The sequence below is a fragment of the Psammomys obesus genome, unplaced genomic scaffold (genome assembly GCF_907164565.1).
Source record: "Psammomys obesus unplaced genomic scaffold, mPsaObe1.curated_primary_1811, whole genome shotgun sequence".
In the NCBI taxonomy this organism is placed as follows: Eukaryota; Metazoa; Chordata; class Mammalia; order Rodentia; family Muridae; genus Psammomys; species Psammomys obesus.
This window is the reverse complement of record NW_026585504.1, coordinates 10,448,387-10,463,766: the sequence shown is the minus strand read 5'-3', so window position 1 is coordinate 10,463,766 and position 15,380 is coordinate 10,448,387. Positions and strand designations below refer to the sequence as shown.

Below are 15,380 nucleotides of genomic sequence, written 5' to 3'. Positions count from 1 at the left end.
TCAAAAAACACAAGCATTCTCTTCCTGTGGAAAAAGACAACAGGACAGCATAGTACAGGCTCAGCGGCGGCCTTCAGACACAGCTTCCTTCCAAGTCCTTCACCTCCCAAGGATGAGGAAGGTAAGCCAATGCACTTAGCCAGCTGAGAGGTCTGAAGTAAGCTGGACTGTTAGTTCAACTCCACCACAGCGACCGGAGCATGCACATTTCTTGCAACTAGCCTGCAGTCAGAGAGGCCCACCTCTGTGTTCTCCACACGCCTCCAGAGGCAGCCACTCACCCTTCCTCACATAATGCTGCAGCCTATGGCTCCTGCCCTCCCTTCAGTTCAGGAAGGAGTGCTGACTCTCTCACCCATGCTCGGTGCTACCCAGCAACTGTTACACACTCACCTTTTACCCCTGACTCTTCAACATTTATAAGCCTCCAATCTCCATCCCTCCACTCTAGCAGAATGTTCATCATTTCCTTGAGAAGACACTGCCCAAGTTAGAAAAAAACATCCACAAAGGGAGACAGATATCCTTACTCCTCCTGTCCACGGCCCACTAACCACCTCAGCTCTTAATGCCACCTCAGTTCCTCTGGGACCTTGTTCTGTCCCTTTTTTTTTTTTTCACGTGTCTCCCCTACCCCAGTCTCTTTTCTCCGAGCCTCCACTCTCCACTACTCTCCTATTTAAAAGAGAAGAGGGGTTGGGAGGCAAACCCATGAAGCCTGGTCCCTTAAAGCTTGCCTTCAGCCCAAGATGCTCCTACTGCTCCCTCCCTCCCAGGAAAACTTCTCAGCATCATTCTGACACCATCTAGCCTCAGCCCTACCCACTCTCTTGTAAATATACTGTCAAGACCCAACAAAACCATGCAGTTGCCAAACACAATTTCCCAATCTTGAAAAATTCTTCCCAGGCCTCTTCTGACTTCACTCACTCACTCACTCACTCTCTCATTCATTCATTCATTCATTCATTCATTCACTCTTTCATTCCTTCATTCAGGCGTATCTGTCTGGCTCTTCTTCTGTCCCTGACACTTGGTCCCTCCATTTTAAATGCATTGACCTCTAACCTCAACTACCTGTGCAGAAACACATGACAAATAGAGTCACCCGGGGGACTCCGCTGTTAGCATTTCAAGTTCAAGTCCACTGTCAACTCTCCTTATGGCACTGCAGTGTCCGCATAACACTCTTCACTAGGCCAAAGAGCCTAGCACAGCATGTATGAGGACACAGCAGCACGTGTCATCCCAATCACTCTCAATCCTAGTTTTTAAGCACACCCTCTCATGAAACCTGTAGCTCACCAGCTCAGCTACAGTAGCTGGATAATGAGCTGACGGGATCTGATGGGATCTGCCTCTCTGGCACTGGGATTGAGGGTACGCACCATTATTCATGCCTGGCTTTTACATGGTCCTAGAGATCCAAACTCAGGTCCTCACGTTCACCTGGCAAGCACTTTACTGATGGAGCCATCTCTCCAACATCTTGAAATAGTCTTTGACTTATTTCCACAGCCTTCCATTCCACACTCCATCAATTCCTCGAAAATTTTCACTCCTACAATTGTATTCTTTTTTGAGCTTTCTTTATATTAAAAATTTGTAAATAAAGATTGGTAATAGAAGGGAATCTCATGTCTGTCTGCCAGGAATCGTACTCATTCCTCGAAGTCCATCAAACATTGCCTTCCATGAGGTCACCTGTAGCCTTTCTCTTCATCTACTGCCATACACCACTCTCTACTTCAAGTTCACAGAACTCGTTATAGCTCTAAGACACCACTGTTGATCAGTTATTTATATGTCTTCTCTAAGACTACAAACCTTTTTTAGATTTATTTTATTGTAAATGAATATTTTGTATGGATGGATGGACCAATGGATGGACAGACGGACAGAGTGTACTACGTGGATGTTTGGTTTCTATATCAGAAGGGCACCAGATCCTCTGGAACCACAATTATGAATGGTTGTGAGCTGCCTACAGTACAGAGAACTAAACCCAGCTCCTCCGCAAGAGCAAACTCCTACTGCTGAGCCACCTCACAGCTAAGCCAGTTCTGAGTCTCAGGAGTGTGTCTTCATCATCTCCATAATCCCAACAGCACATTCTACACACTGATATTCAGATTTGTTTAGCATTACATGTATTAAATCAATCAAAGTTGTAGAACTGGGAATATAGCTCAGTGGTAGGGTGCGTCCTCCTATGCAGAAGACCTTAAGTTCAAGCCCCAGCATTGAAAAATAATATACACACATTTTAATATATATATGATTGTATTACACACACACACACACACACACACAGAAGATATATATATAGTGGCTGGAGATGTAGTTCAATGGTAAAGTGTTTGCCTAGCCAAGCACAAGGCCCTTGGTTTAGTTCCCAGCAACTAAAGAAAAACACTTGTTAAAATGACCCATAGCTGGGAGTGGTGGCTCACACCAGTAGTTTCAGCATTTAGGAAGCTAAGGCAGAGGGATTACTTTAGCCCTGTTTCAAAAATAAAAACAGCAATAATAACAACAAAATCCCAACCAAGTTGTAATGGTCCTAAGTTAACACGTAAAAACACTTGTTCACCACAACACTCGTTGGTTTGCGGAGTGATTATAACCCAGTTTTCTAAGCACTTTACATCTAGCACCTCATTTATTCCCCACACAACCTTGAAGTAGGTACCATCACTACGCTGGCCTGAGGCGGGCTCCCAATCTCCCCGCTTGACTCCAGGGCCAGCTGTGAGCTCAAGGGCCACACTTCCTCCACTGGACCCGGGGGGGGGGGGGGGGGGGGGCTACCACTCCTCCCACGGCAGCAGCTTCAGCTCTGCAGTCACTGTCACCTCTACCAAGTTACTCACAGCAAAGGTCTCCACTAACTGAAGGAACGGCTCCAGAGTTCAGCCCTCTGCACAGACACAGTCACACATTCCTGTCTTTTCACCAGTTCTGCAACAATCCTGGGACCAGGACAATTTGGGAACGGAACAGACCAAAAATGCTGCTTCTCAGCACTAGTCCTTTTAATCGGTGCCCTTACCTCCTTTATGCTGTCCCCTTCTTCTTAAAGAAAAGCAGAGGGCTCAAACACTGAGTTCTAAACCTGACACTTGGTTAAAACAGGAACAGTTTCAGTGGGAAGCTACATCAGTGTCTCACTCACACACACCTGACACCACCAAAATTTGTCATTTAATTGGATACTTTCATAGTTAACACAGCCAAACTACCCTGTGATTTTATTTTAACCTTTGAAGAACAAGGGAAAAAAAAAAAAAAAAAAGAGGACAGAACCAGGAAACTGGCTCAAGAGTGTCTGTACTACAAGCCTGATGACCTGAGTTCAGCCGATCCAGAGCTCATGCTGGAAAGAGACTGACGCCTGAAAGCTGTCCTCTGACATTATCACGTGTGAGCGGCATGCACAGCCACTCATGATCGAGTGCAGAGAGAGAGAGAGAGAATGAGTACAGGCTGCAACCCACTCACACTAGGGAGTCACCTGGGTATGCAAGTGGTCTGGTGTTGGTGATCTGGCGTGCTTTCATGGCTTGCTGTTGCTTCTCCAGAGCAGCTAGCATATCCCCTAAATCTAGCTGCACAGGAGTTTTATTCTTCTTTCCAGCTGCTTTTGATAAAGCTTCCTAAAAGGTGGACAAGAAAGGACTGATTCATTTTTTTATGACTGGGAAAGTCTGACAAATTACAATTATACTTGGCACTCCTGTTCATCCCACCAAGGCCAGCAGACAATCACAACTGTGCAGAAAATGACTTATACCTGCAATTTTTTTTGCTCCATACTTATTTCTGAGTATTCCTGTGCTGTGGCAAGGGCTGCAGCTAATGCTTTCTTCTTCTGACTCTTGGCTCGCTTAGGAACTGAGGTGGTGATGGGAATTGGAGTCTGAACTATATTGATGGGTGAGTTTTCAGGCAAGTCATCCAACTATGAAATGGGAGAAACACAGCTGGTCATCATTTCACAGAAGTCAAACCATAATGAAAGCCAGTGCAGAGTGAGGCCAGTTCTCATTACAGAAGGACTCAGAGTGCATGGAGTCATCCATAAGAGGGTGAGCAGAACCATTTTAGAAGGGGTGACAAAGGGACAAAAGCTGAAAACAACAGGTGATGCCCATCTGGAGATTTCCAGATTTCTAGGATATATATATAAAAACATACTAAAATCTATGTATTTCTCAATTGCACATTGTATGACAGTACTTACGGTTTTCTCATCTAACAACAACTGTGGATTTTCACAAAACTACTTTTGTTTAGGAAAAAGACGTTAAGGCTCAACAGGGACAGTAGTCTGCTGCCAAGACTGAAACCCTGGTCCCTGTGACACGTGGACAGAGAGAACCAACTCCTGCAAGTTGTCCTCTGTCCTGTCTTCCTCAAGTACACTGTGCACCCAACCACTCACAAACACACCCAGAGTAAATACAACTGCTGCAAAAATTGTAGAGGTGCGGGAAGTCAGCACTGAGCCCACTGTCCCCGCCTACCGTGCCGCCCCGTCCTTTTTCCCACAGAGTGCAAGCTGAAAGGTGTGCTACTGTTCTTATAATTTTGAAGGAGTTACTTACTACTTTTGAAGAAAGTTTCTGTTGAATATTCTCATCTTTAGAATTTCCATTCTCACTTGGTTCTTGAAACCCATCTTCATCCTGAAATAGTTTCATGTCAGTGAAGATGCTCTGGTTAATCCAACAAAGGGGTGTGTGAGGATGTGCCCACGTCTACATGGGGTACATGCTGTGTGTGTGCGGGGTGTGCACGTGTGCATACCTGCTGTGTATATGCGTATACACACATATCTGCATGTGTGAACGTGTGTGTGTGTGTGTGTGTGTGTGTGTGCGCACACGCCCATGTGTGTTTGCTGGGGATCGAACGCAGGGCCTTATTCTAGGGAACTACTCTATCAGTGAGCAACCTGCCAGTATAGAGACTTCTTATCCCATCTGACAGTTCTGAGAGGCAGGGAATAATGTTTGCGCCCTACTGTTGAGCTATTTTAAATCAGCCTTAAAAAGATTTCATTTCTCCCATGCTAAATCTATTTTTTATTCATGTATGAAGTCATACCCACATCCATTCATCCTTTAGATTTCTGTAACCACTTTTTCATTTTACACTAATTCTATCCTAAGATGGGCAAGTAACTAAAAAGAATTAAAATCGATTTTATCACACTCAAATAATTTGGAGAAGATTTTAAATAGTTTAGAACTCATTTTTAAAAAAATGTATTCCATTCCCTATTACATTTAATTTGGAGAATAATGTTTAAAATGTTATTATTCAAATCAATTTCTTAGTCAATATCCTTCTGATTTTATGGAAATAACCATATACGTGGCCTATAATTAAATTGTTATATTTATAATTAAACTATTCTCTGAGATTAAGATTAACTTTTGTTAAAAGGAAGGAGTAGAAGTAACATTTTATCAAATACGAAAATGTTCAACATGTACAAAATCCACAAGTGTTGGAAAGAAAAACTGGTCAATTCAGTCAATTATGCCCAAAGCCCCCGTTTCTGTGAATAGGGGAAACACTAAGTTGAGTAGGTTGAAAGCTGGGGGATGGCTTGCACGGGAAAGTGCTACCTTTGGAAAGCAGCTGCACAGTGGCAGGCAGAGACCCCAGCACTGAGGAAGTGAAGGCAGAGTCACGAGGCTCACAGCAAGCCCGCCTCACTTATCACACAGCTCCTGGCCAATGAGGGATATTTTGTCAAAAGTCAAGGTGGATGGTATGAGGGCCACAACCTGAGGGTGTCCTCTGGCTTCCACATGCCCACAGGCAGGAACCACACACACAGTAAACAAAGAAACATGGTCTTGAGAGCTGGCAGGCTGACCAACTCAGCGACCTCCCAGGCTCAGATCCAGGCCTAGCGCAACATCTACCTCCTCTATGATCTGCTGGCCCCTATGAAGGATTGGTCCTACAGATCCAAAGCTGCAGGATCTCCAGGCCACAGAGCAACAACACAATGTCTGAGAAGAGCCTCAGTGAGGATCCAGCAATGATAGAGTAGCAGAGGCCGAAGGCCTCAAACCAGAACAATGAAACATTGTAATGCACGTTTGCAAGTAAAGCTATGTGGACAAAAAGGCTATACTGTGTGACACACTACAGCTTCCACAATGAAAATTTTTTTCTAACTTATTTTTTTTTTTTTGAGGGGGGAGGTTGCAAAGGCAGAGGGCAGATACGAAGGGATAGGGAGATGACTGGGATTGGGGTGCATAATGTAAAATTCAAAGAATCAATAAAAAGTTAAAAAAAAATGAGCCAGTATGTCATCAATAATCTAACAGAATAACATGTTAAGACATGAAAATACAATACTTACTTATAACATAGCAAATTAATTTATTTTTTAAAAAAGATTTTTCTTTATTATTTATAGTGTTCTTCCTGCATATACACATGCAGGCCAGAAGAGGGCACCAGGTATCATTATAGATAGTTGTGAGCCACCATGTGGTTGCTGGGAATTGAACCCAGGACCTTTGGAAGAGCAGCCAGTGCTCTGAGCCATCTCTCCAGACCCACAAATTAACTTCTTAACAAAGACTTATTTTAGAATAGTTTACAAATATAATTTGAAAATTTACCTCAAAATATAAAGACTCAGAGTTTGGGTCACTTCTATGAGAGTGAGTGGAGTTTAAGTGTTTATTGTCTTGTCTCTTCTGCAAATTCTGTCTTCTTTCTGAGGAAGTACTGTGTCCTCGGCATCTGAATCCAACCTAAGTAGCCCCGGGGAAAGAAAATATTATTCTCAAGTAAGTGTTCACTGAGGTACAGAAAGCGTGCATAGAAACACATGGAGCACATAACTTTATTTCCAACAGGCAAGGCTTCTGATGAGACAGGGCAAAAACAAATGTGACCACTGCAGTGTACACCCATCTCCCAAGAAGCTGGACGTTTTTATCAGCTTTATTCACACGAGCCAAAGTCTGACGACAAGCTCAGTCCTGCAGGCGTGAACAGCCCCACTGCCGGGCTATGCCCACAATACAACAGAGTATTCGTTACACGGTCGTGAGTGTGAGGGGCTAGGAAATCCAATCACCTTGAAACATCTCCAGGGAACCAGCTGAGCAGAGGAGAGCCAACCCTGAAAAGATTACACAAACAAGTACAGGTAGGAGGACCAAAACCTCAAGGTTATCCTTGGCCAGCCTGGGCTAAAAAGCCTCTCTAGAGAAAGTTATTTAGTAAGAGGCCTGCCTTCAAGGAAATGGGCTGGAGAGGAAAAGTGGCAGAGACCTATGACATCAGCAGTACAGAGAGAGAGACAGGACCGTACCGTCGGGGCCAACCAGAGATGCAATACGAAGAGAGGCAAGAACATCAGTCAGAAATTAAATAAAGAGACACCACCACCACAAAAAAAACGAAAACAAAAACCAAAAAAACAAAAAGAAGAAGAAAGGTTAAAGGAAATGGAACTTCATTTAATAATATAAAGTGTTATTTCCCTGTTGCAGGAGCTGTTTGTATCTCCCAAAATTCAGGTGTTGAGATCCTAAGCCCTGGGAGATGGATTTTGGGAAGTGATTAGGTCAAGAGAGCAGAGCATCATGGATGGGATTTATGAAGCTATAAAAGGGATCCAGACAACTCTCAGCCACTCTTTCACTTAAGGGCAACAGTGAGAATGAGAACCAAGAAGCAGGCCTTTGGCAGACAATTCTTCACTAGACAGCCAATCTTCCTGTACCTGACCTTGGTCTTCTATATCTTTCTATTCATAGCACCAACTCTCTGACACTTTTTTATAGTAGCCCAACAGATCAAGAGATCTTACTAATAAGTCTGAAAAACGTTTCACTGTCAGAGGCAGAGAAAAAGCATGTATTCTAAGAACCTGAAGATACTTTTCATCTCTTGCCAAGAGTCACTGAATCAGGGAAGTTCAGTAGGCTTGTGGGCTTTCTGGAAGGTAGTCCAGTATTTTGCAAGGTTACCATGATGCACCCCCAGAATTGCTTCCTGCCTCTGCTCTCGTACTCCTTCTTTCTGTGCTGTTATATCTCTCAAAAATCCAGCATGGTGTGAACTGCCACTCTGATTAAGCAAACTTCCTATGAGATCTTTATGAAGATACACTGCTGTTCAGATGAACAATCATCTCCGTATTCCTGATAACAGCTTTACAGAATTTCTGACTTGATTAAAACTATTCTGGAAGTAAAAGTTTAAAAAGTTAGTAGAAAGTTTACAGCTGAGGCAGATTTGTGGCTTCAGATAATCTTTCACTCTGAAGATAGAACCATGAATCCTGGTACGCACCATAAATACAGGCAAGTTGGCCTGAACTTCCCATGAACCCAGAAAATAATGGGATTACCAGGAAATGTCTACATTAAATACAAACCTTAATGTCAATAAATATAAACTGTTTCGTTGTAAGTAACCTTGTCAGCTTATGGCATAAAATACTGTCATTGTTAGTATTTTGGAACACAACCTGCTTCTGGGTTACCTAGCAACCCATGATGATGTCATCAGGTGTCGCCAGCCAGCCAGGTGAACACACCTGGAAGGTGTGGTTATCGTGCCCCTTAAAAGGGCCGATAGGACACATGGTCTCTCTCTTACTCTTCTCTTTCTCTTTCTCTGGGAGGCCCCATCCCCCCCCTTTCCCTCTCTTTCCCCACCGTGCCCTGCTACCCACTTCCTCCATACCCCCTAATAAACCTCTCGAAGAGAATATATCAGTTGTCCCCCTGCTTCTTCTTCTTTTTAGTTTTTAACAGTCATTCTAAATTTATTTTGTTTCTTGGAGTGAAAGACAAATAAAATTATTGCCCTGAACTCACTATAAACTAAGAGAGAACTGGAAAATTAGGTCAGTCCTAATTAAAACAAATAAACAAACAAACAAACAAAACCCCAACAAAATAAATATAAATATATAAATATAAATATATATATAGTGTGTGTGTGGGTGTGTGTGTGGGTGTGTGTGTGTATACATATACTTGTAACCTTCTGGACCCTGTTAACCTTTAGGCCTTGTCAACCTTTGTCATTCTGAACTCACTATGAACTTATGTAATGGATACATAGAGAAGAAATGTTTAGTTTAAATAAAAACAAACATGTAACCTGTTGCATTTTTTAATCCGTTTTTGTGATTAATTACCTTTTTAACTGAGATAATTCCTTTTTTGACATAGAGTTTTGTCTCAAAAGTAGAAAACTATAACCAGACACTAAACGTTGATTGAGGCCTGCTGGAATTTGCTTCATCCATGAGTTTTAAGTATGTAAATATGTATAAAGATAGGTGTTTGCATGTAAATGTATCCATCTGCCTGGTTTTGTACATGTTACACGGTTGTATGTTAATTGTCTGTATGTAAGGAGCTCCTTTGTATCATCCATTGAATATGTATGAATATGTACAGGTCTGTATGTCTGATCATTTGTCTATGTGTACATAGGGGCTGATACTATGGAAACAGCCATAACAGCTGGTCAGAAAAGAGGTTTTCCTTGAGGGCGGCCTGAACTTGCTTCAGTTTTTGCAGAGGAGATTCCAGTTGAAATCAGCATCATCATATGTAAGCTTGTGAGAATTTGTTGGTTGAAATTTCGTGTTTCATCCATCTTTTGAGTGAATATGTGTGTGTGAGACCTATTCCTTTCCTCTCCTTTTCTCTTTGGTTCACAAAGGGTTAACAGGCCTCTAGCTTCTACCAGCAGCTTCACAGCCCCAAGCAATCAGCTCTGGTTGGGCCAGCCTCAGAGTGAGGACAGAGATTGCTGCACTGAGCTGGTAAACACCAGAAAAAATCTCTGGGTAAACAAAGGAGGAGCTCTTTGTCAGTCTAATTAAGACCACCGGTTATTAAACAATAAAGAGATTAGCTAAAGAGTGGCTTTAGCAACAGGAGACCAGAAGCCTTAGGTGGCTCAGTTGGTAAAGCACCAGGCCGGAAGTCTGGAGGTATGGGACTCAAACCCAAGGAAAAATATTTCTGAGTTCGTAGTAGCCACTCCCAAATAGAATAAGTTTTGGTATAGAAAAAGAACTGTCAGTCAAGAGTCTGACTGGCCCCACCCACTGTCAACCAGACATACACCTGACTCAGTTTTTCTTCCTGGACCATGGCAAAGCTGACTTTGACACCTCTGGATATTAACAGTCTTTTAAGAAACCTGTGTCAGCTGACATTATATGCCCCTCAGAAGAAATTAAAAAGACAAAAGACATGAGAAGTTCCTCTCCATCTAAGGTAGTTCTTAGATACCTACCTCAAAATCCTAACAGTGAACAATGTGAGGCAGCCATGGAGACAAAGTAAGGACATATGCTTCTGAAATCAAACACACCCACAGACTTACACCTGGCCTATTTTCATGCTTGCTGCTGTGAACCACTGAGTATATATGTATTAATGGTGTCAAAATTACTTATTTTGTATTATAAAAAATAAATGCAACTTGATTCTTAAATATAGAAATAAAAAGTACCAGGACTGCCAGGCATGATGACTACACCTGTAATTCCAGCACTAAGGAGGCAGAAGCAGGCAGATCTCTGTGAGTTCTAGGCTAGTCTTGTCTAGATAGTGAGTTTCAAGCCAGTTAAGGCTACACACACATACACACACACACAGCCAGTAACCTAAAACTTCCAAATTAACAGTTTCGATAAGATTCATGAAAACCAAACATTCCAACAGCCTCTGAACAGAATAACCTCATGATAACTAAGGGCCTCCATCAATCCTTCTAAGAAAGTCTGTTGCTAGAAAAGCACACAAGCCAGAAACAGCCTAGTATTCAGGAAGCAGAAGCAGGTTCACCTCAAATTCAGACAGCCTGATCTACATAGGAAATTCCAGGTTAGACAGGGCTAGAGTGGGGCTCTGCTCAAGAGAGAAGCAGGTACAATGAATAAAACAGAGGAATAAAAGGAGACAGGGGGAAAGAAGACAGGGAAGAGATCAAGATTCAAGCTGGATATGATGGCATACTTGTGACCCCAGTTCCTCAGAGGCTAAGGTAGTAGGCTTTAAGGCCTCCTAGACTCAATTTAGATTGAGATAAATCAAGCTAAATCAAGTATGAAGAAATAGATCAAGCGTCAGAAAGTAAGTAAAGACATAATCAGACATGTTCACAGAAAAGGAAAAACAAGTGACTCAAAAACATGGAGATGTCCAACTACATTAAACCTTTTGAAAATCTAATCATCCTGTTGATTGTTTTGGATGTTGTCTCCTCAAGTGACCCTGTTTAGAACTTGATTCCTGAAGGCTTTGGTGGCACTAAAAGGTGTGGACCGTCTAAGAGGCGGGGCCTGGGGCTGTGGGAAGCGCTCAGGCAGTATCGGTCTTGCCTTTGCATGAGGACCTGGGTTTGATCGTCAGACTCTGTTTTTAAAGGCCAGGTGTGGTGGCCCACACTTCTAATCCCTTTGGGGAATGCAGAGGCAGGAGGAAGTCTGGGCATGCTGGCCAGCTAGTCTGGCCTGGTGGGATTCAAGCTGAATATGACCCCTAGGTCTCTCTGGCCTTCTATAGGTGGCTTCCTTTCTCTTCTTGTATTTTTAAATGTGTAGCATATGCACACATTTGTCTGCATAGATGCACGTGTCTCTGCAGACAGAGGTTACAGAGAGTCGTTGGATGTCCTGCTCCATACGCTCAGTCTTACCCCTTAAACAGCCTCTCAGTGACCCCGGAGCCAGACTGGTGACCGGCAAGCTGCAGCAGTCTTGTTTCTGCCCAGATGTGTCAGGATTAGAGGTAGACATGTCCATGCCTGATGATCTATATAGGTGCTGGAGACTTACAGCTCAAGTCAGAACAGCAAGTGCTATGACCCACTCTGCCATCTCTCCAGTCCTGCAGTGAGCAAAACTGTTTGCTACTTTGAAAATCTAGACCACCATGTGTTACCATGCATCAAAGCTAAGTGTTAGTAAAAACAAATCTCAAAACATTGTACTATAAAAAGTAGCAAAAGGACCAGTGACAGATCCAGCAGGTAAAGGTGCTTGCTTGCAGTGGAGCCTGGTTGACCTGCGTTTGACCCCTGGAACCCACTTGAAAGTGGAAGAAGAGCACTAACTCTGAAGCTTTTTGCTGACCTACACACACACATATACACACACACACAAAGAACTAGTATAAATAAATGAAGATTAATATTTTCTGTAGGATTTATCTTCTAAAAGCCTTTAAAGCCTAAAAAACAAGTAGAAGTTGCAAAGGGGCATATGTTTTGACTTAAAAAAAGTTGGCACTTAGAAAAAAAATCAAGTATATAGTTAAGGAAAGTGTTAGGACAAGAAAACATCAGTAGTAGACAGAATGATACACTCTCAAAATCTGCCTCTAATGCTTTAGAAATGAAGAAACACACAAAATAACCAACCTGCTAGGTAGAGTGAACACAGCAACACTTGGGACACTGAGGCAGGAAGATGACACATTCGGAGCAACGTGTTAATTTGCTCCGTGGCTGCGGGGCAAGTGCCAGACTAGCCTCAACATTAGGGCAAGCCCCCCCACCCAAAAAAATAAATAAATAAACTCAATGCTTGGCTTCTTTTTTTTCTCACCAATTATTAGGCAGAGATAAAGCACTTAGAATGTTCTTCATCTCAGGGTCATTCCTTGAATGGACACAGATACAAAACAGACAAACAACAACAACAAAAACCAGAGGAGGAACTTGGCAAGGCAGACAGTTACATATTCCACAGAAAAAATCAGTAAACATCGTGTAGGTTGTGTTTAACCTTTATCATCAAATAAAGCTAAAGCCTCAAAAGCCTGGAACAAAAATGGCCTGACTGCAAGAATCACAGGGAAGGGGCAATATTCCTGTTTTCTTGGGAGCTTAAGAACTGTCAAGAAGTTATCTGAAGTGTCCATCTCAGGGAGGCCAAGAGCAGGCAGCACTTAGTATTCACAGCCCATTATCTGGCTCTTTCTTTTGGTCCATTCATATTTATATGGCAGCTTTAATTCCTTAACTAGTCGTAAGAAATCCAGGAAGTCTATCTAAAATGAAAAGGAAAAATAATGTCTAACAAACAACTCCAACTTGATTTGGACAGCCAAGTAACACATGAAGATACAGTCACTGTTGGTGCAGAGCTGAGCCCACTCTGCATGACTGTTAGGCGACTGCCACACTGTGGCAACAGGTAACCAGCAATGTGACAATGGCACCTGGATAGCAGAGTGTTAGTGAGCCACATCAAAATATCCACTGAAGAGGTGGTTCAACAGGCAAGGTGTTTGCTAGCAAGCCAGGTGCAGAGACTGACTCTTATCCTGCAAGCCTCGTCAACCTCACAGCCGCTGCATCTTTACGAATCTGCAGACCAGCCTGTAGTCCTTAAGCTCAAACAGCCATCCTTAAGAGAAGAGGGTCTAGGTTTTGATGGAGAAGGAAACCAACACAGCAGGGAAAAAGGAGGCAGAGTACCCTTTTCTAAAATTATGACATACTCACCCAGACACAAAGTAAAAACATGGTGGCATTTACACATGTATTCTCACCATGTTCACTCAACACACTGCCTTTTCATTATTTATGCTTACTGGCTAAGGCATTTAAGAAGTTATAGATATGAGAACTTCCTGTGTATGTGTGTGATGTGCATGCATGTGTGCGCCTCATGCATGTACATGTGTGTGTGAATCCTCAGATGACAACCTTAGGTGTCCTTTCTCAGAAGGCAACCACATTTTTTTTTTAAACGGGGTCTCTCACTGGTCTTGGGCATGCATGCCAAGTATACAATCATGTGTGTGTACCTTCCTCTGTATCTCTCTACCTCATTATGTGAGACACAGCCTCTCTCTGAACCTGAAGCTCACCGGTTTGGCCAAGCAGGCTGCCTCCCCAGCTCTGCGGTTATATAGATGCACACTGTTGCACCACAGAAGTCTAAGAAGATGCTGGGATCTTAGCTCAGGTCCCCATGCTTTATTGACAGCCCACAGCAGTTCACATTTAGGTGACTTTATGTACTTTTAAAACAGGGATACTGTGATTCCTAATGGCTATACCATTATTATGATAAATTTAATTTATTCACCTTGCACCTATTTCCAACTTCATTCAAAGTACCTGTGAATTATTTCTTTGTTCAGTTTGCCTTCCACCTCTAGAAAATGCCTGGTTTTTTTCCATCCAAGGTCTTTTCTGAGTTGCCTGGCAAGTTACTTTGGGCCAGTTTACACCACCTGTATCAAACATGTAAAGATATTAAAGATAAGATTTGCTGATAAAGGAGTCCAAATTCTAAACAGCTGAGTCACTACAGACAGAATTTTTCTGTAAGTTTAAAGTGGTATACGCATTCTTAACACAAATATCACGCTGCAAAACGACCTACATCACATTTTCTCAACATGTCTGGTAAAAGTATACGTGATTTTCAATGAACTTGAATCACTGGAGACTTACAGTTTTTCTTATAACACTGGTAAGCTCCACACTTAAAAGGAAAACTTGAAATGGACAAAGGAGAAAATACAAAAACACAAACTTTAAAAAATAAGTACCTGTACAGCCAGATGATTCCGAATGCTAAAAAACATGAAACAAAAAGGATGATTACTTTCTAATGAAGAGTCAACATGACCTCTTTGCAAATGTTTCATAACTTAACCTAGTGTTAAATATACTTATTACTAACTTAAAATAGTGCTTCATATTTTCAATAGTAAAGTACTATGGCTATAAAGACTTGCTTAAAAAAGAAGAAACAAAATACCTCAGCTTCAGCAAAGGACACAAAGTACTAACAGCAAGACTAACAAGCAAACAAACACAGCAAAGCAGCTGGGTATTACGCACGCTCGTGGCCCCTGCCGCAGGCTGGTTGTGGTGCTTGGGGCTGCAGTAGCCACTGTCGCTGTCAATGTCCGCCTCACTGGCCCCCTGCTCACTGGAGGATTCTGCAGCTGGGTGGGACGCTCTTCTCCTCCGGCCTTTGGCTTTCCAGAGCATTGTGGCTGTGCTCTCTGAGAGAGACTTGTTAGCAATGTCTGACGGGAAATCTACAAGGCAAGGCAAGTGGACAATTCTCTGTGATGACCAAGTTTATACATTCTTGTTCAACTATTAAGGTTCTAAGAAAATTAAAATGACAGTTTGTAAACGAACATGTGACTCTTTGAAAAGATCATTTAAAATGCTCCCAATAACTTGAAACACGGAGCCATCAGGAAAGTAAAATCTGTGTATCATAGAACACTGAAATCTAAAGCCACCACACATGCTCACCAGTGTACCATCCTCCCTCTCCATCACTCCTCACTGTTCAGTTTCACTTACTCTCCTCTACAGATTTT

At 42.5% G+C, this 15,380-nt stretch overlaps 1 protein-coding gene across 1 annotated transcript in view; it reads right to left on the bottom strand.

The window, feature by feature from the left end:
* The window catches only part of Secisbp2l (SECIS binding protein 2 like), a 48,123-nt gene that overhangs the window by 18,213 nt on the left and 14,530 nt on the right, over positions 1 to 15,380 (bottom strand). Inside the window, exons 5-11 of the mRNA XM_055620093.1 lie at positions 14,884 to 15,086; positions 14,589 to 14,613; positions 14,152 to 14,267; positions 6,654 to 6,788; positions 4,608 to 4,688; positions 3,794 to 3,961; positions 3,515 to 3,656 (exon numbers count right to left, since the gene is read on the bottom strand). Of these exons, the coding sequence (XP_055476068.1) occupies positions 3,515 to 3,656; positions 3,794 to 3,961; positions 4,608 to 4,688; positions 6,654 to 6,788; positions 14,152 to 14,267; positions 14,589 to 14,613; positions 14,884 to 15,086 (870 nt within the window). The remainder of the gene's footprint in view (positions 1 to 3,514; positions 3,657 to 3,793; positions 3,962 to 4,607; positions 4,689 to 6,653; positions 6,789 to 14,151; positions 14,268 to 14,588; positions 14,614 to 14,883; positions 15,087 to 15,380) is intronic.